We start from the raw sequence: 25,230 nt of genomic DNA, 5'->3' as shown, positions 1-25,230 counted from the left end.
TTAGAATTCAATATTCTGCTAGATAGATATAGAGCGAAAGAATTAGAAAGGAACAATTTAAATCGCATAAGACATATACCGATTAGAATTGAAACACGTTATAGTGTTTCTTTATCCATTCTTTGCATTTTATTCTTGTTGATATTTCGAAAACATTTGTCAAACAATAAGCTATAGTACAATGAAAACTTACATACTTCTCCCTTTATCTTTTTTTTTTTTTTATCAATTCGAATTTCGTGGACTTCAGTAAAAAAAAATTATGTTCATTTGTTGCAAAAATATTTAAAAAGGGTACCTTGAAACACTTTTAAAAATAAACAAATATTTTCATCATCCACGAAATTATTTAAATTTAAATTATTATCGACAATAAAATATTTTTATTGATTAATTAATTTAAACAATATAAATGATTATTTTTTAAAAAATGTTTTTCAAATTTTTTATTTGCTAGTTCATTTTCTACTAAACCAAGGGAGCCTTGAACATTACCCTTTGCCACTGGGACAGCGTTCATTCAAGAGCATCAAAACGAGCTATCCACATAAATTAACAACAGACATAGTATTAAAAAAAAAAAGAGCAGATATTATTGCCGTGACGACTACCGTACTTGGCATGTTCATATCCAGATTGAGATCTACAGCGATGAATACAACAATGTCAATATATGTCCCTGCTCTTATGGAAGATTCATGATTTCATTCTGTTCTGTGGAGGGCGGAAATCAGACTCTGTATCTCATCAGAAGTAAGAGCCAATTAGCATTTGTGAACTGGAGAGATTGGATTGATGGCCCCTCCATTGACAGCTTTGTAATGCACAAACTTGGACGTGCTTCCTTGGGACACGTATAAATCACCTGCGCCGCTCGCTCGCCGCTCGGGCACAACTGAAGAGTCAGAGAACATCCTCGTCATCTGCCCTGACCTCCTCCTCCTTCCTTCAAGGAGTGAAAAGATGTGAACCACTGCTTCCAAGGAGCGTCCTTCTGTTGCTCGAGCCATGACAAGAAAGCGCTATCTAGCAAGCAGAACATATTGACGTAGAGGAGCTGATATCTGACGGGGACGTATCGGAAGTTGGCGACTTGAACGAGTGGCCAAACTCCACCCTCCAAAATCAAAGCCGGGAGGAAGTCCCTCTTCAAGTCTTCCTTCACTTGAGCGACATTTTTACCGGCAGCAAATCCCATGTAACTGAAGAAAACAAGCAAGTCAAAGGGCCCAAAGATGATCCCATCCATTGCCACTTTAGCAGCAACAAACTTGGCAGAATTTGGTGGTAATTGCAACCTGAGTCTTATGAATCTGTCGAGCCCATCATACCTAGAAGAGAACAACATTGTCAAATGCAGGCCTTACCACTTCTTTGCTTACTAATGTACAAAATTCTTATTCATAGATGCACAGGCTCATCGGTCATCTTAGTTTATCTCAACCCACATTAAAAAATTAACACGTGTATCCTATAGCAAGTAAAATGTGATGATAAGCTAGCTAGCTTTCATCCCTGGAACTAATATAGGCAGTCCACCATAAATGAATATTGCAGTCCAGTTCTGTCTTCCGTGAGAATCATAATCTTCCATACATGCTGCAATGACCTAGCATCAAAATTTTTCCCTGCTTCCACAATGTTGAATGGCTGATTAAACTTCCATACATAAACACGAAATCCAGTAATGCCAACACACAATCAAAATTCCCCCAGAATGACATTTTGTATGAAACAATTGCTCTCAATGCCATCATGCTTAATTTGTGAGTTCCAGACTTACGTTGTCGTGGTATCGCAAAGCTAAGGGCCACTTTCACCTGTCTTTTGTTAAGCAAAAATTACTTATTTGACTTTATGGCAAAAATGGAAGAAAAAAATGATTTTACAACATAATGAAAAAATTCCACATGATATTAACCGGCCTAAAGTGTCCATAAGTCTATTTGTTTAAAGATTCGGGGTATTCAGTATTAAAAAAGCCAAACCCTAGACAATAAAAGCAAAAGTGGAAACGCGAATGACAGGTTGGTAAATAGCTTAATAGAACAAGCAACATGATAAAAACTAACCACAAATGGCCTAAAGGGCCTACAAAGCCGAACCCAAACAAACTTGTAACAGCTGTGCGTTTCCAGTTAACTTTGAATTTAGCATCTGTTTCCTGTAAATTTACACAAAGGTTATGGTCTTCCCAGCGAACAAAGATATGTCAGGACAAACTAAGCAGGGCTTGTCATTGCCAGGGCAACAATAATCATAAGCTAGACATTGAAGCTAAGCCCATTAGAAACAGTGAAAGAGGATTCAGCAAAGACTAAGGAGACAATTGCGGAACCCAAAAAAGTATTGAAGTGCTCAATCAGTACATAAAGCAGCGATATCCAATAAATTCATAACCTTGGCATTGCAAAAGATTGTGAGACAACAAAATTGGAAAATGATGCGTAAACAAGGATTTTTATTAATTATCCTATAAAGCTAGAGACAAGGCATAGAGATTCACTAAATTGTTTTTTTTTTAAATATTTAAAGTTCTTCAATTTCTAAGTGCAGCTTGAGCTTACCACTCATACGGAGGGCTAAAATGCAAACAATCTCAAGCATAGGAGCTGACTTAATAGCCTTCTGATGAAATTACATCAACCTGAAGATGCATGTGGACCATGTCCATGGAGAAGGAGAGAGGAAATTAACATAATGCAAAGTAGATGCTGCAGCCTTCAGTGTAACTGCATCTAATTAGACATCTTATATGGCCAAATTTATTGACTCCAGGTCCTGGCTGTGATTAAAAGAAACAAACTTTTCTAATGGGGGATAATACAGAAAATAGAAGGATCTAGGAAAGATCTACTTTGATTGCTTGGGTCAAGATTTACTGTGAATGTTAAGACACTGAAACCATTTTTTTTTAGTTCCAGCACACAACAGTAGTTTCTTGACTACCAAGCAAACAAGAAATGGGGTCATCAATTGGTTTAATTGGAACTTTAGGCTGCATGATCTCAAGTCAACATCGCATTTGTCATTTAACATCCAGGTTGCTATGATTGACATACAAAAACAACACGAGAATACCGCAGCAAGAAATACACTATCTCTTGACCTAAAAATTTCTAACAGCAGGACTGTGTCTGATGAGAGTATGGTCCCAAACAACAAGTACAACTATTCTACATCCAGATTTAACAAATTGGATAAAGACAGTTCAACACATAGAACTTAATCTATACATGGTAAAGCATGGAAGATGCCATCTCCCAGTTACAGCCCAATTTTACATTCTTTCAGCTGCCACTGAAAGCTACATTTGCGGAAGTGAACTATCTTAGCAGGATCATGTAGCCTCTATGTCATGTGGTTAAAAAAAAAACCTCAATGGAGAGAAGGGAAGCTTCTACTTTCATGCATCTATAAAAGGTAAACTTTTTCAGAGAAGAAAGAACTACAAGGGTCTAATACGCTTCTGATCCTCAAGTTTCTCAGTGATTTCTTCTTGTTATCGTCACCTTAGTTTTAACTTCAAAGAGTGCAATTATCATTTAATTTGAGACCACACGTTCCTTTCAATGGCTTTGCAAAGTTGACCTTCCAAATTTAAATTGCCCAACATAGAGAGAAACCTGATATTATCTATACATTCAACAATTGATCGGTTGAGAAATATCAACCATAGAGCTTGTGAAACAGTTGTGGTCCCATAAGTAATAGGTGAGCTGACATTATATCTTGAGCCCTTCTGAAAGATGACAGGCACTGTGGTTGCCGTGAATATGATGTCTACTTACCCGAAACCATTAACTTAGACTTCTCCCATAATCCGTCGAGACGGTGCCATAATCCAGAGAAAAGTCTGTTTCAGCATTGAAAGGAAAACCTAGTTATGGATTAAAAACTCCTAGAGTCAATTATCCTCTCCTTTGCAAAGTAACTAACTAATCCTTGACTGCCAACACCACGAATACATGATAGTGACGAAAAAAAAGAAGAAGAGGAAAGCTCTAATTAGCAGATGCAACTCAGAATTGGACATCAAATGTCAAATGGAGAAAAACCTCTTCAGTAGCTCATATCTGGCGGTCGATATATCTACTTCACCTCAAAACAATTCCCCTCGGGAGGGAATGAAATGGCAACCAAACCTCAATTTTCTTGACCAAATATTAGCTAAAACAATGCTCCGCGCAGCACGACACCATTCGCAGAACCATCGCCGCCGCGAAGTGGCCCACGAAAGCGCTTACCAGATAATCCGACCAAAGCAAACACATGCGCACAAAATACCGAAGCGCAATCGAACGAAATCCAGACGAGAGAATGCAAATAGAGGATAACCACATCATCAGAGCGCCGAAAACAATAAAGATAAAGAAAAAAGAAACCGCAACGGACGAGACGACGAACTCACGGAAATCTGGAGGCGCTTCCTGGCGGTGGAATGGGTGATGTACTGGGCGGCGACGTCGCCGACGCCCCACAAGACGCCGGAGCTGATGACCTGCGTCTTCACGGGGTGAACCGATAGGCAGCTCTGGTACCATTTCCACGCCTTCAACATATCTTGAGAGAAAGACAAGAGAGCTTTGAGCTATCGCTTATTTATTTATTGAGAGAGAGAGAGCAGGCTCTGCAAATCTTGTTTAGAGTTGCCATTCCGCTGACCGGAGAAAGAGACGTATTAACGTCAAATCAAGATTAGTGGCTAAAGCTTTTTTTTTTTTTTTTTTGGCCTTTTCTGCAACTATTTAGTGAAGTTGTGGGTCCCATCTCGTTGGCTTTAATTAGTAAAAAAAATTAAAAAAAGAAAAATTAGAGATTAGTTTTTGTCGGGTCATACTAAAAATACGGTTGGTTGATTTTGAGGGGATAATTAGGCACCACTCACATTAATAGTACAGAAAAAGTTTCCTTTTTTTTTTTTTGGTCTCTTCACATGATTATAGTGATTGTTCCCGCTTAAAATTAATTTAAAAAACCTAGTTCTCGAATGCATTACTCATCCAACAATCGTTTACAAGATTTTATTTACCGTTACCGATAGAGTTCTGTATCTCTTGGATATGGTCTACCCCGTGAAATTCCCATGCACATGTGTGCCCCCTCGAAAATCAATGCTTATTAATTCAAATTTAGCACGCGTGTGGCAACACTTCGAATCAACATATGACCAGAAGTTGATTTTTTTTTACTTTTAGACATAAGTAATTTTTTTTTTTTTTACTTTCTCAAGTGGCTTCAAAGCTACTTATGAAGCATTAGAAGTAGAAAAATAAAATTGAGTAACCAAACTAATTTCCGATTCAAAAGTCGCGTTACCAAACGAAATTTTGCTCCAGAAGTGCTATCGTACTCGCACCCTTAGTTCTGCGTTTCCGGTTCCAAGTTCAATTTGGCCGAGCTGGGATTATCCGATCACTAGATTAACGTGCGATGATCTTACTTATCATTTTTGGATGAGATTGGACAAAAATACATGCCAATCGAGTCAGGCGAGAACGGCTAGGGTAGGTTCAAAAAGCTCTATTGATATATCCAAAAATTTGTTCCAAATAAACTTTATATATTGGACAAGCGTAATGGTAGAACCTTCAAGCCAATTATGCGCTGGTGGCCTTGATTGCTGCGAAATCTTGGGGTGCATTCATGATCTTTCAATGAGGTGGTTGATAAAGTTCATCCGCATAAGAATGGTGACCATAACGCTGAAACACAAGAGACCATGTGGCCCCATTGGATTGACGTGACCTACGATATTTGTTGCTTATATCCCGAGGGAGTGAATAAAATGAAATGTTACTTTTGACAAAAAAATATATTTTTAAGGCGTGCATGACAACGGTTTTATTTTCCTGTTTTTCTATTTTGAGGGACAGATTTTGAATAAAAATTTGTTTGGTAACACATTATCATTTTTCTATTTTTGAGACAAATTTTTGGCTCCGAAATAAGTTTGGAACATAAATAAAGTAGTAGAAAGTAGAAACTTTCTACTTTTTCTATTTTTGGAGCATAAATGGAAATAAAATTTCTTTTCATTGCCCACTCCCTCCCTCTCACGTCTCTCTGCCGTCCATAGGTCACGATCGGCTACCATAGGTCTCCGGGCCCGGGCCTTTGGTGGCCGATCGATGGTTGATGATCGCCTTTCATGCGTCCCTTTCATATGCGCACTCGTTGGTCTCCTATTCGCCCCCTTGTCGGTTTGGCATCTGTTCGCCAATCTTCGTCCCTGTCGCCGATGTAAATTTATATTGCCTTTCAAAATTTCTCTACCATAAACTCATTAAATAAAAAAAATGAAAAGAGAATAATTGTCTCTATGCCTCTAGTCGTATGTTTGCTGCATCACGGTAGGTCGACTATTTTGGAGCCAGTTGCACTATATTGGACTTGATCGTGGCTTTGACGACTTGTAGGACCCATTCAAGCCAACCCAGCTGACAGGGCCCAAAGCATCAATCGGGCACGTCTAAGAAAACACTCCCTTTCTTTTTGCCAGGCCTATTCGTTTGAAAAAAAAAGACAAAAGTGTCCAACAATTTTAAACCTATTGTTATCATCCTAATTCGTTCTAAATTTTTATATCGATTTAGGAACAAAAATTTTGTATTTATATCAATTCAGTCCTAAACTTTGCATGTCTCTACTCAAAAAATCATTCAGGGAGTACAAATAAAAAATATATATTTTTAATTAGAAATAGAGTCCGAAAAAGAGAATAATTGTCATTATGCCTCTAGTCGGGGGTTCGATGCAACACGGTCGGTCGAATATTTTGGAGCCAGTTGCACTTGTTGGACTTGATCGTGGCTTTGACGACTTGTACGACCCATTCAAGCCAACCCAGCTGACAAGGCCCAAAGCATCAATCGGTCACGTCTAAGCAAACAGTCCCTGTCCTTTTGCCACGCCTATTTGTTTGACGAAGAAAGGGAAAAGTGTCTAACAATTCTAAAAATATTGCTTTCGTATTAATTCAGTCCTAAAATTTTTATCGATATCAATTTAGTCATAAAAATTTTATGTTTATACTTGAAATCAGAAAAATGAAATTGCCTTTTGCATTTATGTTAATAGAGCCGCCATATTCGAAATATGACTATAAAAATTTATATATTGGAAATTAAAAGTGTATAAATTTCGTAGGACAATTTTTTTTTGAAAGAACACTTTAATACCACGTCGACATGGTTTTAGTTAAAAATTTCCCGTGACGTTTTTATTTGAAATATTAATTTATGGTTTATTATGAAATGAAAGTCCAACGTAATGATAGGTACCCACCATGACAAAACGACCATTGATATTTTTTTCATACTATCTTATTATTTTTAATGTTAATGATATAGAAAAAAAGAAGAAGAAAAAACCAAAATATTTGTTAAAAATATATAATATTAAAATAGTATTATAAAATATTTACGATTGAATTTGCGCAATAATGTTTAGCTGCACAATAGGAAACCGAGCATTCACGCCAAGAGTTTCCAATCAAAATTGGCTTGATTGACTCAATTAGCACAAATGCAAAAGATTTATGATTGAATTTGCACAAATGAAAAATATTTAGAAACTGAATTGACATCAATGAAAGGTTTATGACTGAATTAGCACTAATAAAAATTGTTTAGTACCGAATTGGCACTAATAAAAGGTTTAGGATTGAATTGGTACTAATGTAATAAGTTTAGGACTTTTTAACACTTTTCCAAAGGAAGAGACATTAACATTTCTAAGTTATGGGTGGACCTGAGCAACAAATTTTAGATTTAATATACGACTTAACCTACCCATCAATTAAAGTATCCAAGCTTGTAATTCTCCGTAAGAACAAACATATTTCCATTCCCCGTAATTTACTTCATTTGGTAGTTGGTATGAATAAACTTTTTAAGCTCAAAAGTTAAGCCTTGACCTATTTGCAAGTTTTTTTTTTCGTTCTTTCGAAAGCTCGACTCAACTTGACTATAAAGCAAGTCAAATGTACAATAACCGCGACGGTGCACAAGTGGTCAACAATCGAAGGGTCGCCGTGCCGAGGCACTCGACTCGATGGTCAGAGGGGTTAACGGGGGCATGTGCACAAATCAAACTCGGGCAATACGAAAAAACGAAGAAGAAGAGAAAAAGCAGCTAAAAAGCAAACGCTAGATTGGTCTTGACAAAGATAAAATGACTCTACTTTATTAAACAAATAAGATATGCTAATGAGTCAATTAGAGGCCTAGTTCCCAAAAAACCCTTAACTTTAGGTCTTGTTCCAATCTGCACCAAACTTTTTTCTATCTCGAAAAAAAAAAAAACCCCAACTTTAGGTCGGTCTCAAATCAATCCTAAATTTTATTTTGTCTAAAAAAAATAAAAAACTTTCAATCTCTTCTCAAATCTAATCAGTAATTCAGTCTTAACTTGACGTGACATTTTCAAGTCGATAAAAAATCCATATCAAAGTAATGGGGTGATAAGTACAGACAGACATGGCATTTCTATGTGGATAACAAATCCATCTCAATAAAAATTATTGAAATTCTCAAAAATAAAACCATTATAGGATATGAAAATTTGAACAAATAACATCAATTTTTGGACCAATAGTTAATGGGGGCAGATTTGACATTAGAAATTTGTGATTTTTTTCTCAAACAAATAAAAGTTCGGGGTAGATTTGAGATATGATCTAAAGTTTTGGGTTTTTTCTAAAAAAAAAAAGTTAATGGGGGCAGATTTGACATTAGAAATTTGTGATTTTTTCCTCAAACAAATAAAAGTTCGGGGTAGATTTGAGATATGATCTAAAGTTTTGGGTTTTTTCTAAAAAAAAAAAGTTCGTGGTATATTTGGGCTAGACTTAACGTTTGGAATTTTTTGAGATAAAAAAAAAAATTCGGGACAGATTTAAAACTAAATCTAAAATTGTGGGTTTTTCAGAAAATTAGGCCGCCAATTAGATGTGAATTGTATCTTCACTTTCTTGAAAAAGAAAAAGAAAAAGAAAAAAGGAAAATTTTCTCGTAGCATTATAAACCGGCGTGGAACAATTTCCTCTCCCCATTTCGACACACACGTCAGCACCTGCTCCTTGTTCAAGTTTTGGCAGCCTCAGAATTTATGCAAAGAAATATCTTATGCCGATAAATATTTGTGGATAAGAATCTCCGGTGGATCCGGCAACACACGCTCCCGGCTCCAGCGTTTCGCCGCCCACCAATTTCTTTTTCTTCTGCGAAATCTGATTATCCTGCTCCATGTCCTCTGTTAATAAGAGGCCATGCATGCCAATCTTCAACCTCCGCCTCTGTCCTCTGTCTGTCTGTCTCTGTCTGCTTCTTCTCAGCTCAACAGGTAACTGCCCAGTACTCTGCTTTTCTCAATCTTCTTTGATCATGGCTTGTATGGATGCTTTACATGCGAAATCATCACTCAGGCAAGTGATGATCTTGGAAACAGTAATGGGGCTTGCCGGGTGATTTCGACTGGTTTTGTGGGTTGTTCTTAATGCTTGTTGTAGTGGAATTGTTACTTCGTTTTATCTTTTCTTTTTTTTGAATTTGGGGGCTCCGGTAAAATGGCATTCCTTTGTGTTCTGTCACTTAGCTGCGCTTTCTGAGGCTGCGGAAGTAGTGGGGATGATGTTGAGGTGAATGTGGATATGAGTTTGCTGAGCTTTAAGGCATCGATGGCTATGATGGTTCTTGTTATCATTTGGACTTTCACGTTTAATAGAAGCCGGGGAATTCTTTTTTGGGTAATACTGTCAAAATGAGCAATGATCTCCTTCCGGATTATTGGTGTTTATGTGTGTAATCGTGTATTAAGTTTGGAGAAATTCTGAACTTCTCTTTCTATGTTAGTGAAGTAGAATTTCACAATTTTCCGAGTCTTATAGCATATTCACGGATTACAAATTCTTGAAGGAAAAACGAACTCGGTCCCGTTGTCTTCATTTTTCATTTGGCGCTTGGTGAATTGGCATTATTCTCATCTGATCGTGAGTTTACTGTGTTTATGCCTTCTTTTAAACTATCCAATTAGGCCCTCTTGCATTTAGCTTTTAGGCTGTGTCCAAGTATGTTTGGTTGTTGCTATATTCAGTATGTCACCAGGGCTTTTGTCTTGCCATTTGGATTTTGACCATCTGCCCTGCAAATGTCACAATTTGACGATTAATTGTCCCGGAGATTCCTTTATTGGAAGTTCTTTTTAGGAGGGCCTCTTACGTTAATTCCAAGATGCTGAGAAAAACATCAACTATTATTTGCTTGGTTACTAACTTTATGTTCATTGCACGGACTGTCTCAGATAGGATCATTTAATATAATTCTCACACTAGTCGCCGTACTAGGTTGGAAATTTGGAGACAATTTCTAGTAGTGCGCACATGAATCGGAGTAGGCATGCATTGGTACACCAGTAAGCTCAACAGCCGGCTGGGTGGATTCAGAATAACCAGGTCACGGTGTGTACTGCCATTTTGTGAACATGAACAAACAGCAGGAGGGAACCATTTTGAGCGAGAAGCAAGTTGAATCGTCTCCAATCATGGTATATCACCTTAACTCTTTCTCACCGACTGACTTCACTATTTCTCTGCATGCCCTGATTTCGGTTCTCAGAAACAAATCATTACGCCTTGTTTTGTTGCTATAACATGTTGCTTAAATTATGGTCTTTTCAAATGTAATTATTTTACAGAAAAGGCTTCTTCATGAGGACAATCACTTTCAATCGGTTTCAAGTTCAAGTAGCTCACAAAACCAATCCTGCTGCCTCGTCTGCTTGGGAAACAACAGTTGCAGGATGGTTCGTTCGAGAACTAAGCTGATGAACATCTTGATAGAAAGGAAGAAACCTCAAGAGGCTTATTCCATTTTTGATAGTTTAACAGAAGAAGGGCACAGACCGACTCTTGTAACATACACCACTCTCCTGGCAGCTTTTGCCCTTCAGAAGCGCTTCGACTCCATCACTGCACTTATCTCTAAGGTGGAGGAGCAGCGGCTTGAAGCCCGATGCGATATTCTTCAACTCTGTGATCAATGCTTTATCTGAATCTGGAAAGATTGGGGAAGCCCTGAAAGCATTCCGGAAAATGAAGGACAGTGAATGTAGGCCTACGACAAGCACATTTAATACTCTAATTAAAGGGTACGGAATTGTGGGTAAGCCCGAAGAAGCATGGAAACTAATAGAGCTTATGAAGAGAGAGGTGAATTTGAAACCGAATGAAAGGACATACAACATTCTTGTCAAAGCCTGGTGTAACAAGAAGAATATCATGGAAGCATGGAATGTCGTATACAGAATGGTCGGCTCTGGCATGCAACCCGATGTTGTCACTTTCAACACGTTGGCCAGGGCTTATGCGCAGAACGGAGAGACGAGCAAGGCTGAGGGTATGATACTTGAGATGCAGAACAACAACATCACGCCAAACGAGCGTACGTGTGGCATCATCGTAAGCGGTTATTGTAAAGAAGGTAACATGGCGGAAGCCATGAGGTTCATGCACAGAATGAAAGGTCTCGGCGTGCATCCGAATCTTGTTGTCTTCAATTCACTTATTAAAGGATTCCTGGACATTACTGACACTCATGGCGTAGATCAGGTGAGTCTTATTTAACACATCATATTGTTGATCTGTTTGCCTCTCTATGTAATGCCATTGGACATCCGTGAAAACTCTAGGACATTGGAGTTGTCAAAGAATTTGATAAACCATTTCATTTGGCATCTTGATGAAGTCTTACCTGTGAATATACAAAGCGAATTGCCTTTGCACTTCCTGAATCTTTCACTAAGCTGAAATGTTACAGAGAAGCATAAACATAACGTAAGTGGTTGTTGACGAGACTCACTTTCATAAATTGTGATCAGGCCCTGACATTGATGCAAGAATTTGGGGTAAAACCAGATGTCGTAACATTCAGCACTATAATGAATGCTTGGAGCTCAGCGGGACTTATGGACAAATGCCAAGAAATCTTCAATGACATGGTGAAGGCCGGGATAGAACCTGACATCCATGCATTTAGCATCCTAGCCAAAGGCTATGCGCGTGCCAGAGAACCCGAGAAGGCCGAGTCACAGCTGACTTCCATGGCGAAATGTGGATTCTTCCCAAATGTCGTGATCTTCACTACCATCATCAGCGGATGGTGCACGGTCAGCAAAATGGAGCACGCAATGAGGGTGTACAAGAACATGTGCGAGGCCGGCATTTGCCCAAACTTGAAAACCTTTGAGACCCTTATCTGGGGATATGCAGAAGCAAAACAGCCATGGAAGGCCGAAGATTTGCTTGAAACAATGGAAGAGAAGGGCGTGTTTCCTGAGTCGAGCACTATCCAGCTGGTGGCGGATGCGTGGCGAGCGATCGGTCTAGTGCCTGAGGCCAAAAGAGTCGTGAACAATTACAAGGATAAACTAGACAACCTGGCGAAAACCAAGAAGGATAGTATAGCTATGCAGAGCTTGGAGAGGATATATCAAAAGCACAAGCTTCGTGCTTCTTACTCCGATCCTCTGCCCCCATTGGGCTCGGTGATACACGACAAAGATGGATTGCCCGCCACAGCCATTGGAAGCACAATTCCTCCGAAAGGTCACATTTCTTCATCCTCGAAAATGTGGAAGGCGACGAAATCTGTACTTCTGAAGAACACGTGTTTGTTCAGGGTACAACCGCCTCAATGCAGGAAGCAGCATCGGAGTCGGGTCAGCCCTTGTGGTCACTTTGTGAGTTCGTACAGGATGGTGGTGTTTCATTGACTGGATCGCCCTGATGATGCCGACACCCTTCTCTCCATAGGATTTTGGCTGCGATGTCGTATTTGATGCCTTCTCTACAAGCTGTAGATATCGAGGATGCAAGAGCTTTCGACCCAGCCTCTGTTTATCTCCCTCTTTGGTTGTTGCGGTGCTGTGATTCAATTTGCACGTAATTGTTATGGAGCATCTGTTATCATTGTATACAGTGTGGACCTTCAAGGCCAGACATTTTGCACTATTGAAAGTAATATAGTTGTTCTTACTGTAATTCATCATTCTTCCGGGTAGAACAAGGTAGTCAGCACTACTTTAATGGTGACGGATATCTTCTTTTCATTTGATGGTAATGAAGTATCGGGAAAATTTCAAATAAAGGCTCGTAGTGTTTTTAATTTTTTTTTAAATAAAGGCATGAAGTGAATATTATTTCAAATAAGGATATCAGTGTATTCATTATTTTCAAAGAAGGGCATGATAGAATTATTCGTATCATGACACAGATAAATATACGAGAAGATCTATTTTGAGCTCGCTAAAAAATTGACTATTCTATTTTATCGAGAGGGTTGTAAAGGATTATCAATTAAAATATTTGGTGCCTTCGCCGTATAAAATCATATAAAATTTTTAGTACTAGAATTTCTCTTTTATTTAGCGGGAGATATTTAAAATCTCTCAAAGTATACGTACACCAACGTGTAAAATTATCTGTTATTTTTCCTAATTCTTCCGAAATCCATTTAGAAGAAAAGTAATGAAAGTAAAAAAAAAAAAGAAGAAGAAATCGTTAAAAGAGAAACCTGTCTTCTAACTTCTACCTTAACAAACTGGAAAAAACTTCAATATCCCAGAAAGCTCTGCTTGAGAGAGACACAGACAGAGACAGAGAGAGATGGTGTGTGCGCGCTTGCTCTCTCCTTTATCCCTCCAAAACCCTAATTTCACTTCGCCAAATCTCTCTGCTCTCATCGAAACCGCCAATGTCGCTCCTCTCCACCTTTCAATACCAGTCAACCTTCCAATTTCCAGACCCGCCGGCCCCAATCTCGCGCATTTCGCCTCCTCCTTCATTCCCTCCCGCGCCGGAGCTCGGATTCGCCGCCTCAATTGCAAGGCGCTCAAGGACTCCGGCGAAGAGACCGAGTCGGCGCTCGACGCTTCCGGCGGCGGGGGCGGTGGGTGGCGGAGGGGCGGAGGCGGCGGCGGGGATGACGAGGAAGTGGAGGAGCAGGGCGGGATTCTGCCGGATTGGTTGAATGTCACCCCCGACGACGCGAAGACGGTCTTCGTAGCGCTTGCCATCTCGCTGGCGTTCAGGTCGTTCGTGGCGGAGCCTAGGTACATCCCCTCGTTGTCCATGTATCCTACTTTCGATGTTGGTGATCGGATTGTTGCGGAGAAGGTATTGGTTCGAAGTTTATCTCTGTCATTTTGTTTGTCCATGGGATGAGTAAAGTTGCTCTTGCTGTTTTTGTAGTTCATGGTTTAGTGTAACTTGAAGGATGTTGTTTGTCAGTGGTTGAGTTACTGCTTGGAGCTGAGTGTTTGAGACTTTGAGCTGTGCTATTGCTGATAGGCGAACGATTTCCCAGGGAATGCGAATGAGAAAATATTGCGTTTTGGCTATCAACATGATGATTATTTAGCGTAGTAACAAAACTGGGAGAGTCACCAAGTGAAAAACATAAGTAGTAGCAGGGCAAAAAAAAGGAAATTTCTAAGCAATATGTTGTGTCTGTATGAGATATGGTTGATGTTTTAGTGTTGCAGTTAGTAATATTGGCTGGAAAATTTTTTACAAGGGTCCTTGCATCGTTAAGCGGAGCTTGCTGGGCGTGTTGATTGATTGTATTCAGACTTCTAGAGAAGGTAGTTAAGTTGACATAGGAAGCTAGAGCGTGCGGGCAGGTCTGTGATAGAATAGTTTGGTGTTTACTTATCTTAATGTTGCTTTACTTGTGTCTTCCAGGTTTCATACTACTTTAGAAAGCCATGTGCTAATGACATAGTGATTTTCAAAAGTCCGCCAGTTCTTCAAGACGTAGGATATACTGATGATGATGTTTTCATCAAAAGAGTTGTTGCAAAGGCAGGTGATGTTGTTGAGGTGAGGCTGCTAAATGATGAATGTGGATTCTTATATTCTGTGTTCTATGTGTGAGAGATCAAGGAGTAGTTGGAGATCATCTCAATCTCCTTGCATAATGTTTGATGGCATGGTTGTGGTGGGTTCTTTGATGCCTCATACGAATTGGGCATTTACATATTTTGTCATTTTCTCCCGCCCCTTTTTCTGTAAAAAACTTAAGTTTCTTGCGTTAGGGATTCACCTGGACTTAGTGGCCCTGATAATGCATGCGAAGTAAACTGTATCTTAAGCAAAGGGATTCACTCACCTGATTCAATATATTCTCTTCGCCTTCTCTGCACTTCCAGGACTGGGGTTTGATTTGCTTGCTATTATTTCAGGTTCGTGCAGGAAAACTTTTTGTAAATGGAGTTGAGGGAAACGAGGGTTTCGTTATGGAACCACCGTCATACACCATGACACCTATTGTGAGTACAATGATCGTTAGTGCTCTTTTGAATCAACTTAAATCTCTCTTTCCTCTAGATAGGAATCCAATCCTAGTCTTTTAGCTGGTTCTTTGGAACTAACTTTTTGTACCTGACTTCTATAACTGGATAATCTATTTGGCAGCGTGTACCAGAGAACTCAGTGTTTGTAATGGGAGATAATCGTAACAACAGTTATGATTCGCATGTATGGTAAGACCACCCCATCCTCTGAAGTCTTAATCATTTTTCATGACGTTAAGCCCAAAGGCCGTCCTCTTTTTGGTAATATGTTGGATTATCTGTGTAGGGGGCCGCTTCCGGCAAAGAACATAATAGGAAGATCAATATTTCGCTACTGGCCACCCAATAGAATTGGAGGAACAGTTCTTGAAACAGGCTGCGCTGTTGACAAGCAAGAGACCATTTCACCATCTGAACAGAAGATTCAGCCTGAGGCTTCCCCTCAATGAAGGAAGAGTGTCATTGTTTGTTTGTTTTCAATAGTATAAACACTTCTGTCATTATCTTTCTCCTTTTTCAGTATACGATTCTTTAGGTAAAAGTAACTTTCATTTCTTTTCTTGTCCATGCCTCTTGTAACTATCAATTGGTAGGGTTCAAACAGAGAAAAATTGATGTCACAATGAGAAAAATGGAACCGTAACATCAGAAGTGCTATCGTATGTGATCAGCGTTTGTGATCAGCCAGAGGGTTCAGCCGCCCCGCGAGATTCTCATGAGCTAATTAAGCCAAAGAGATTGCAAATATTTGGAACTATGATGTCATAATTGCAACATAGAAGTGAGCACACAAAAATCTTCAATGCTTATATTCCAAACACATTCGACCCCTGATACAGCATTTTCTGCTTTACAATACAAATTAAGCACCGGCACATTTCTCACTCCCATTGGAAGCTATGTATCTGTAGAACACTTTGTTTTTTTACCTCTAAAAGGACAAGTTAAAACAGATAACCGAAAGCAAGCAAAGCTGATAGCTAGAATGAGTTCCCTCACTGTCACACCGAGCCCTTCCCTTAAGGAATTGTGGTTTGATCTAGACTGATCAGTCATACGTACATGAATCCTCCTTAAACTTGATGATTCTGTTGCTATGAGGGTTCACAACAAGAGAGCAAGATATACGCTTTCGATGCTTTGACCTGACAAGCTTTCCTACCACGTTCCCTTGCGACCGGACTTCAAATACTAAGGTCAACGGAACTTCTCCGTTGCCATCAGAAATGGTTAGACTCGCCCCAGCTCCATAAAGCGGAACTTTATCCCCTTCAAGGACCACGGCCACTGTCCTATGGCTCTTTCTTGGTTGATAGTACTTCCTAAGCTGTAATCAAGCAATGTCTCCACATTAGCAAGTAGCGGTTGAGGCAAGTCAACATGTTTCATGTGCCGAGAAAGAGCAAGAATGCTTCCTGTCTTTGGCTAAGAAATGGAGTCAATCATGAATGTATCTTGGAGCAAGAAAGACAACAGGTAAATTCACTTTTAGGAACGCCGCCTATATCTTGTCAGCATTATAATAGCCATGTGATTGAAATACATGCACGAGAAGAAGTTGGGAATTCTTACCTGACCGGTTGCAATTGCTATCTTCGAGAACATAACATTGACAGGTGTAGAGGTGACATGAATGCCAAAAAATGTGGCCTCATTATACACGGTCATCCTCATTGAACAATTCATTGTCACCATCTTAGTCGGGACTCCGGTTGAATCTGATCCTTCCCCAACATAGAAGTTATGCACTGTGAGGCTCTGTAGGAAGAGAGAGAGAGAGAGAATGATGAAAATACTGAAATATCTTTATCCTTCTGGTGAGTGGTCTAGACAGAAGACAGTCGACAGAAGCAAAAGACATCTCAAAGTACACACTTCCAAGACAATAATGACAAGCAAAATCTTCTTTACTCCATTTTTTGCACAAAGAAATGATTAACATGTGAACAAATATGGAAACAAAGCTCAAAAACTCATTGTCCACAGAGTTGAAATGATCCGAAGATCAGAATCCAGAAAGTGTTTTCTGGCAAAGCAACCTTTTTGAGAAGAAACTGGAAAGCCAGAAACCAAATTCCGCACTCTCAAATCCAAGGTAAAATTTGCAGGTAGCCCTCTTAATGAACACTTTTAAGAATCTTAAGCTTGACATAAGAATTGTAATGGCAACCTAAAACAAGTGGATGTCTAAGAAGTCCCACATTCCCAGACAGCTAATTCCTGCAAAGTTACATGCTCGAAGATTTTCACATTCAAGCACTTACCAATGGGAAAAGCCTCACTGATTATCAAAGGAGTGACTAGTTTTATCCAACAAACTATAAAAACAAGGGAAGTGCCAAAAAAATCCAAATCCAAATTGCTGGAACTGAAACATAGATTCAGCATCCACCAATTATTACTGCATTTTAGTGAAAAAACTCTGCTTTGAGTCTTTGGGGGGTGCGTCCATGCGCGTGGGAGAGAGAGAGAGAGAGAGAGAGGATAGAAAGGAAAAAGCCTCATGTGTCACATTTAAAGGACATAAATTCGATCCAGAGTAGACAATGGTTTTGGAGATATGACAAACAGAGAGCCTCTTCCTTTTGTTAGCACTTCAATGGATGGGGGAAGAATCATTCCCTTCTTTCTCCATCTTTAGTTAAAAAAAAATTAAAACCTTCAAAAGCAACTAATAAATCATGCCAAGAAGAGTACGTGCTTTGCTAACATTTTAAAATTTGCTTCCTGCAAAAGGAAAAGGCAATAGATTATGAAAATGGACAATCAACACAAGTAATTGGACAATTTACACTCATCCACCAGATAAACAACATCTTCAGTTCCCAAAGACAGTACAAACGCGAGATCTTGTGTTTTGTCCTGGGAAAAACCACAAGAGATGCTATTGCTGTACATTCTACTCTCTGCAATTCCAGATTTGAGAACTCAATTCCTACTGAAACTCAAATTGAACAAATGGTCAGGCTTAATAGCTCTTCCCAAGTTATGGAAATGTGAGATACAAACATTAGCTGTTTGATTCCGTCTTCAATTACTAAAACAATGCAGGAGTCTCCCTAAATTAAACCATATTGGTACTAATTAAAACATGAACTCGATCAATAGTCTAAGCTTCTGAATCTAGAATACGACCAATATATTAAACCAGACAAGATATCCAGTAACAAAATATAGCATGTGTCTAGTTGCAGAATCACTCAACTGAATAGAAACCAAATGTTATTTAAAAAACATATACATTAAGCAAACCTTAACACCGATCTGAGCTTTGTAAGGCCTGCTAGCACTCCAAATGATCAAGCAAAAAACACTAAAAATCACCACAAATCCAAGAACGCCCATCAGAACCTGAAACCTTCTTGAAAGCCCATTATCCCCAAACACATCCCTATAATCACCTTCCTCCTGGATCACGTCACACTCAGGCCAACCCTTCTCATTCCTCTTCCTCCCATTACTCCCTTTGGTCCAATAAGAGGACCGAAACGGCCCTGAAAACCGGCTCTCCGAAGAGCCCCGAGAATGGCAGGGATGAGAAGGAGACTCCATGGGGCTGTTATATGCAGGGGTAGCATGCACCACGGACGATTTATCCCCATCATTGGACTCTCTTGAAGGGCTTTGGTAGTAGTAAACTGCGCGCTTTGGGGATCTTGGAGAGGATGGGTCTAGACTCGTGACATCAGAATCGGAGTGTAGCTGCACCATCTTGCGAAACACGATTTGGTTGGGGAGTTCCGAGAAAGATGGCGAATCGGCGACTACCCAAGACAATCCGTGGCTTCAAGTAACTTCTTGATGGGAACTAATCACTTCCAAGTGCAGAAATTCTTGAAATTTGCAAGTTCCTTCCCAGAATAAGGAAAAGATAAAAGCTTAAACCTCTGCATCAACGAGCTCAAGAGAAGAACAAGAACATGGGGTTCTCTTTACAATCCCACGAAAGAAGTTATAGAGAGTTACCGAAAGGGAAAGTGAAGTGAGAGAGCGCATTGATTCGTCACTGAGCTATGGACCCGAGTCACCAGTGATGGCGACTAGTGTCGGGGTATTTAACAGGGCCCTCCATTTTAATGGCGTCTCAAGTTGATGCTGTCGATGGCTCGTTCGATATGGTTGTTGGGATTGAATGCCAGTAATGCTTGTGCTGCGAGGTTGCTTAGCCAAAAAGCTCAGAGGCAATGGTCTGTGCTGTTGGGCGGTCATCATCAATATTTACCTACTGCATTTTGCTCAGGGTGAAATGATTTGTACAAGGAAAATGCTTAGCTGATAATTGTGCTAAGAACGGTACAATTTTAATCGTAGATCCACACATTATTATTTTATTTTTTCGCATAAAACAATTATTGATTGAAAAATTATGTTATCAGAAATAACTAAAGACTGTTAGGCTAGTAGCATCTTTTGTATAATAGTTTACTGGTGATGGATGGAGACTTTCGTGGCAAAATTTCGTATTTTGTTGGGAATGAAATGCTATTGGTTAATGCAACGCAAATGCTTCTTGCTACATTTTGGATGAATGAAAATGCAATGTCGCATTCGGAAAGTACCGAAAAATCTTTTCATGCGGAGCATTCCAATTGGTAAGGGTGGCTTTGATAGGAGGCATAAAGAAAATAGAGGAAGATGCCAACTCCAATTTTTCCGGTGATAATGACACATGTGAACTGATGCAATAAAATCGAAGAGGCCACGTCGAGCTTGCTAATCGGACAATCAAGAAAAAAAGATTTTGCATGAACCATGTGTAATCCTAGGTCGATCATCTCACGTGATTTATTATTACGATAAATTCGATCCGCCTAGATTTGAGTTCAGACGAATCTCACCTATTGTGATCAATATTATCAATCAAGTTTGGGGGGAATTCGGACCTACCTTAGGATTTCTTAGATAAGGAAAAAAAATTATGGTAATCAACATTTAAAGGCTTTTGGACTTTCGCTTTGAATTACCAAATGTATAGTTTCTAAGAAAATCTTGCCTCTGTCCATGATTGTTACTGCACTTGCACATGATGGCGGGTCTCTATGTAAAAGTAAACACTTTAGCGCACTGAGAGGAAACGTAAAGGCAAAGGAGTTCCTTTTTTCATAACAACAAACAAAAAATGGAAAACCTTTCCCAGAGTATTATTCAAGCATCAAAGAGACATTGATCTTTTCTTCAGACAGATCAACAGAAATTTCAACAGGGTCAGTGTCGTCAATCAACGTGTTCGTGTCCTAAAAATTTCAGCAGAAATCAATCTGGGAATGAATGCCGCTTCTTGAATTCTCCATCGAAGCGTCAACTGATGGATTCATGAATCGCAATGTCTGACATGATGGAGTCTTCGAGCATCACACCAACCCTGCGTTTCTTTTTCTTCCTTTTTTTTTTAATTTTGACCAGGCTTTAAGATGACTTCCATTTCAAGCACATAGTAGTCATGGGTTCCATATTCACATGTGGAGACAAAGTGCAAAAATATATGCATAAAACATTCTAAGTAGGAAGCAGAAAGTTAATTAAGCACATATGGGAAAAGTGCAAGTCATAAACCCATTGCACTTTTGCCAATTCAGTCCTAAACTTTTTAATTTTACTAATTGAATTTATCCATTCAATTTTGATTGGAAATTGCTAATGTAAACTCCAATCTTCTTATGTGGCACAACCGGCGCTAAAGTTAATAAATTTTAATATTATTTTATTTTATTCTGATTTATTTTTTTATTTTTGATTTATTTTTTTCCCATTTCTTCTTTCTTTTGCCGGTGGTCGGCCACCCGCCACATGTGATGGCCGGCCAGGCGGGGGTGACACCTATTTTTGGTTGATAAATAAATGAAAATACAAAAAAATAAAAAATAAAAAATAGGGCCCCATAGACTGGCAAACAGAATAGCCCGCGGGACCGGCCCACCATGGATTGGCCCATTTACCTCACAACTGGGCCTATCTATGTTAATCCAGCCCATCATCCATTCTCTTCAATCTCATTTCTATTATGGCCATGTTCCAGCATTTTTCCAGGCCCAGCCCAAGCGAAGCCGAGCTCTTCTCTCTCGCCCGACTGGACGGACGAAGCTTGAGCGAGCTGTGACCGTGAGAGGAAAAACGGTCATCGGAGCTGTGCGTCACCGGCGGGGGCTGAAGAAATACCAAGAGTGCTGAGCTGTAACTCGGTTAGAGTATGGATAAGATCAAAATAGGAAAGCTAAGCGAGAGAGGGAGGAAAAGGAGAGAGAAGGCTCCTTCGACAGAGAGTTCAGCCATCCCCGCTCCCCGCCGTGGCCGACTTCCGGCGGCTTCTTCTTGTCCCCATGCCAGGTTAAGCGTCGTCAGTACGTGTCGCTGTGTCCTACTTTTGCCTGAGTGAAAAAACGCTGAATTCGATTGATGAGCTCATGAGTGAACCATGGCAAACTGAGGTTGATTCGTGATGAATAGCCGAGGACTGCACTGAGTTCGAATCTGGAACTTGCATTCAAAACAGCATGTCACTTGTTTGATAAGATGCTTGAGTGAAATGCCAAAGCTGTGCTCGTATGGTTGACGTTTAGAGCTAGGTTGATCCACGATTGCCTCGTCGACTGTTGAATTGCGACTGAATACGCGTTTGCTCGACTTCTTTGGCATGGTTTCCATGGTGTCCGACGCCGATCGCACGCGAATGGAGTTTTCGTGCGTCCTCCGGTGATGCCTTGGGTTGAAGTCCCACCGCGTCAGCTCACTACTTCCTTTCTCTGATATGAATATGTGTATGCTGCAAATGTTGGTTGTTGATTGGGAAATGTTTGTCTGGTTGCTGGCGTCAATTGTTTGATGAGTAGAATCGTGACCGGAAGTGTGGTCCGGCGGTGGCTGTGAATGGACGATGGCGAAGGTAGGTTAACGGCGGTGACCAGAAGTGTTGGTCCGTAAGCGATGGTGGCAGGAGGAAAGGTGGCTCCGGCGAGCTCACGTCGGAGTCTCGGTGGTGATTCTCGGTGGACCATCAGGGCAGAAGAACACTCGTGGAAGGAGAAGACCAAAGGAGAATACAGAAAATAAAAATAGAAATAAATAGAAAAATACAAAAAAAAAAAGTAATAGAAAATAGAAAAAGAAGAAGTAAAGTGGGTTGAAATTTGGGTTGGATCGGGTCTGGGGATTAGGCCGGGCCTCGTTTATTGTGTAGTTGGGCTGAATAAATGTGGGCCTGAATAGGCCCTTTTTCAGACCAGGCCTTAAGGCCGGTCTGAGCCTTAGACCAACCCGGACCCTTAAGGTCCGGGTCGGATCTTAACGGCATGGGTCGGGTCTACTGGCCCGATCCGTATCATTTTCCAGAAAAATTACAAAAATTAAAAACTGAAAATTTCCCAAAAAATTAAAAATTTACAGAATTAAAAAAAATTAGAAATTAGATTTTGATTAGTTTTGCTAGATTTTTAGTGTGAATTCTAGTTTATAATTATTTTTATATTCGTCTATTAGTTTGGGATTTTAATGAACATTTTAGGCTTAGCATAAACAATATGAAAAGTCTTGGATGAAAATTGGACTAAAATTGAATAAGTTCTTAGGGCTTTACAATAGGATATTGGATGTTCTTAGAGACAAATCCTAGGTCGATGTTTGCACATTTACATTTTGATTTTACTTGATTGCGCATTTTCAATACATTGATTGTTCTTTTCCTTTTAGCATGGTTAGGACATAATAAACCCAAAAAAAAATTGCCTAGACACGTTAGTGGATAAGAACTTTTGGACTCATAATTGGTAAAAAAACTGTCTCGACATTTTAGGAAATAAATAATCAAGTTTAGGCACCAAAAGGGCAACTAACTAAATAGTTAGTGTAATCAAGTCCCAAAATCCATTTAATATATGATTGGTGGAAGTGAAGTACTCTTCCATATTTTACTTGGGTGTCTTCTAATCGACCATCAAGAATCGATTAGAGGTGACTTCTCATTAAATCGATCTTTCATGTTAATTGACCCTAAAGTTCTAAATTAGTATGGGTTTGGAAGAGCCCGAGTTAAGTCTTTTGGTTTAGTAATCTATTAGCCTTTCTTTGGCGGTTCACTCTCGGGAAGGTTGGGACAGGCGGGCTGACCTCGCGTGGAGAGTTTCCCTAGCCATATCCGGCGAACCCCGGTGAGGGTTAGCCTTGCCAAGGCTAGATCTTGCCGAGTTTGGCAACGAGAGCCCTCATCGGGCCTCATCCGTGGCTGGTGATGGCGACCCTCGCCCCGGTGTGGCCAGCCGGCTTGGCCATTGCTTGTGGCCAATGGGCGACCGCCTGCAAAAGGAAAAAGAAAGGAAGGAAAAAACGAAAAAAATATGAATGTAGGATGACTGGTGTCCACATCGTTGAATTCCAAATAAAATTGACAGAACGGACTCAACTGGCAAAATGTAAAAATGTTTAGGATTCAATTAACAAAATTAAAATGTTTAGGACTGAATTGATAAAAGTGCAACAAATTTAGGACTTTTTGGACAATTCTCCCCAACACATCATATGACAAGTAACGTGGCTTCAAATACAAGAATCTGGACATAAGTACACTCCCAATATTTTTGGTCTTTTTAGCTAGCCATTTAGACAGTATCTGATTCTATGCTATAGTTTTTAAAGCTATAGAATCCAAATAGTTTGGAAAAGGGTTTGCAAATTCAAGCTTTCTAATGCTGTTGGCCAAAAGAATTTCTTGCGAATGATTAGAGGAATTATTAGGATGGAACTAAAAAGTGAGGCAGACGTTAAAGAAGAAATGGTCGATAAGTTATTGCGGAAGTTGTTAATTCGAAAACGACCAAATAAATGCTGGTAATTGACTAGCAATTTGATATAAGACTTGGTAAGTTAAGAAGGCTCGTAGGCTTTGTAAATACAAGTTGACAAGTAGTTACAAAAGTTGGTAATCTCAAACAACCAAATAAATATTGTTCTGTGAATCATATAAGAGAGTTGATAATAATTTAATTGAAAAAAGTTGATAAGTAACTCAAATTAAAGTCGTTATTTTACATAAGATTTTTTTTTATCAGAATTTTACATAAGAGTTGATAACTTAAGAATGTTGACGTAAATAAACAAAAGTTGGCAGTCGTTCTAAAAGTGGGTAATTTTTTAAACGACCAAATAATATTAGCAAGTGACTCAAGTAAAGTTGGTCACTTGATAGGAAAATGGTTTGGTAAATAGCTTGAGTTAAGTTTGGTAATTTGACACAAGAGTTAGTAACTTTAAAACGTTACTTAGTAATTGTAGAACGATCAAAATAAACTCTGGCAATTAACTCAAGCAAGAGTTAGTAATCTTAGACAACTTTTTAACTTATTAGAAAAGAAATTGGTATCACAAATAAGGACGGTAATTTGATATAAAATGTTCGTGAATATGCAGATAAAAGTTAGTGAAGAGTTAGTAATCTAAACTGTCGGTTTCTTAATGGAAAAAAAAAGTAGGGCATGCATCACATTTCACAAATAAAGATAGTAATTGATTTTAAAAGTTCATAAAGTATCCAAATAAAAGTTAGTTGATTGCTGCAAAAGCTAATCATGTTGAAACAATTGATGGAGGGTAAATAAGTAATTCAAATAAGAATTGGTAGCTTAAAATTGGTTAGTGACTCAATAGAATAAATGCCGATAAGTCACTGAAAATAATGTCGGTATTTCGCATAAAGGTCGATAACTTTAGCATATCACCTGCCGAATTCAAACGAACTACACCATTATCATGCATTTTCGTTTAACAAAGTTCCATCTACAATAATAAATCAACTAATTGCCATTGACACGATAAATTGCCTTTTTCATTGGGGAGAGAGAGAGAGAGAGAGAGAGAGAGAGAGAGAGAGAGCAAAATATATAAATGCTACAT

The 25,230-nt window shown here is 39.3% G+C and overlaps 4 protein-coding genes across 5 annotated transcripts; 2 read left to right on the top strand and 2 right to left on the bottom strand.

Annotated features, from left to right (window-relative positions):
• Window positions 1-599: 599 nt before the first annotated feature.
• Window positions 600-25,203, bottom strand: LOC115732661 (protein sym-1). 2 transcript variants are annotated; one of them, XM_048277228.1, is made up of 4 exons: window positions 25,180-25,203; window positions 4,412-4,565; window positions 2,073-2,164; window positions 600-1,331 (listed from the first exon to the last, which is right to left on the bottom strand). In XM_048277228.1, exons 2-4 carry the CDS (start codon window positions 4,559-4,561, stop codon window positions 920-922), a joined length of 654 nt encoding a protein of 217 aa, XP_048133185.1. In that variant the 5' UTR covers window positions 4,562-4,565; window positions 25,180-25,203; the 3' UTR covers window positions 600-919. The 2 variants fall into 2 exon arrangements, with proteins under 2 accessions (XP_048133185.1, XP_048133184.1); XM_048277227.1 differs by lacking the exon at window positions 25,180-25,203 and having other exon boundaries at window positions 4,412-4,633.
• Window positions 9,872-13,045, top strand: LOC115732986 (pentatricopeptide repeat-containing protein At5g25630-like). Its single transcript, XM_030663667.2, is given in 4 exon segments — window positions 9,872-10,545; window positions 10,696-10,995; window positions 10,997-11,608; window positions 11,878-13,045. Coding segments are annotated over 4 exon segments (1,869 nt in total). The 5' UTR covers window positions 9,872-10,482; the 3' UTR covers window positions 12,772-13,045.
• Window positions 13,597-16,021, top strand: LOC115749156 (chloroplast processing peptidase-like). Its single transcript, XM_030685858.2, has 5 exons — window positions 13,597-14,173; window positions 14,741-14,878; window positions 15,241-15,327; window positions 15,473-15,540; window positions 15,638-16,021. The coding sequence occupies exons 1-5, from the start codon at window positions 13,664-13,666 to the stop codon at window positions 15,798-15,800; spliced, it is 966 nt and encodes a 321-aa protein (XP_030541718.2). The 5' UTR covers window positions 13,597-13,663; the 3' UTR covers window positions 15,801-16,021.
• Window positions 16,148-19,300, bottom strand: LOC115749183. Its single transcript, XM_030685890.2, has 3 exons — window positions 18,604-19,300; window positions 16,924-17,109; window positions 16,148-16,678 (listed from the first exon to the last, which is right to left on the bottom strand). Exons 1-3 carry the CDS (start codon window positions 19,060-19,062, stop codon window positions 16,400-16,402), a joined length of 924 nt encoding a protein of 307 aa, XP_030541750.2. The 5' UTR covers window positions 19,063-19,300; the 3' UTR covers window positions 16,148-16,399.
• Window positions 25,204-25,230: the final 27 nt, after the last annotated feature.

Source organism: Rhodamnia argentea, chromosome 4, assembly GCF_020921035.1.
Source record: "Rhodamnia argentea isolate NSW1041297 chromosome 4, ASM2092103v1, whole genome shotgun sequence".
Lineage (NCBI taxonomy): Eukaryota > Viridiplantae > Streptophyta > Magnoliopsida > Myrtales > Myrtaceae > Rhodamnia > Rhodamnia argentea.
This window is presented reverse-complemented; position numbering and strand designations above follow the sequence as displayed.

What these genes read in the sequence shown, in the direction of transcription:
- LOC115732661 (XM_048277228.1), bottom strand. Translation starts at nt 4,561, where the DNA reads ATGTTGAAGGCGTGGAAATGGTACCAGAGCTGCCTATCGGTTCACCCC. An exon ending in GGAAGCGCCTCCAGATTTCC is followed by an intron (nt 2,165 to 4,411) that starts GTGAGTTCGTCG and finishes GTAAATTTACAG; the next exon opens with GAAACAGATGCTAAATTCAA. An exon ending in GGCCCTTTAGGCCATTTGTG is followed by an intron (nt 1,332 to 2,072) that starts GTTAGTTTTTAT and finishes GTTCTCTTCTAG; the next exon opens with GTATGATGGGCTCGACAGAT.
- LOC115749156 (XM_030685858.2), top strand. Translation starts at nt 13,664, where the DNA reads ATGGTGTGTGCGCGCTTGCTCTCTCCTTTATCCCTCCAAAACCCTAAT. An exon ending in AGGCAGGTGATGTTGTTGAG is followed by an intron (nt 14,879 to 15,240) that starts GTGAGGCTGCTA and finishes CTATTATTTCAG; the next exon opens with GTTCGTGCAGGAAAACTTTT. An exon ending in AGTTATGATTCGCATGTATG is followed by an intron (nt 15,541 to 15,637) that starts GTAAGACCACCC and finishes TTATCTGTGTAG; the next exon opens with GGGGCCGCTTCCGGCAAAGA.
- LOC115749183 (XM_030685890.2), bottom strand. Translation starts at nt 19,062, where the DNA reads ATGGTGCAGCTACACTCCGATTCTGATGTCACGAGTCTAGACCCATCC. An exon ending in AAGCTCAGATCGGTGTTAAG is followed by an intron (nt 17,110 to 18,603) that starts GTTTGCTTAATG and finishes CTCTTCCTACAG; the next exon opens with AGCCTCACAGTGCATAACTT. An exon ending in TAGCAATTGCAACCGGTCAG is followed by an intron (nt 16,679 to 16,923) that starts GTAAGAATTCCC and finishes GCTTGATTACAG; the next exon opens with CTTAGGAAGTACTATCAACC.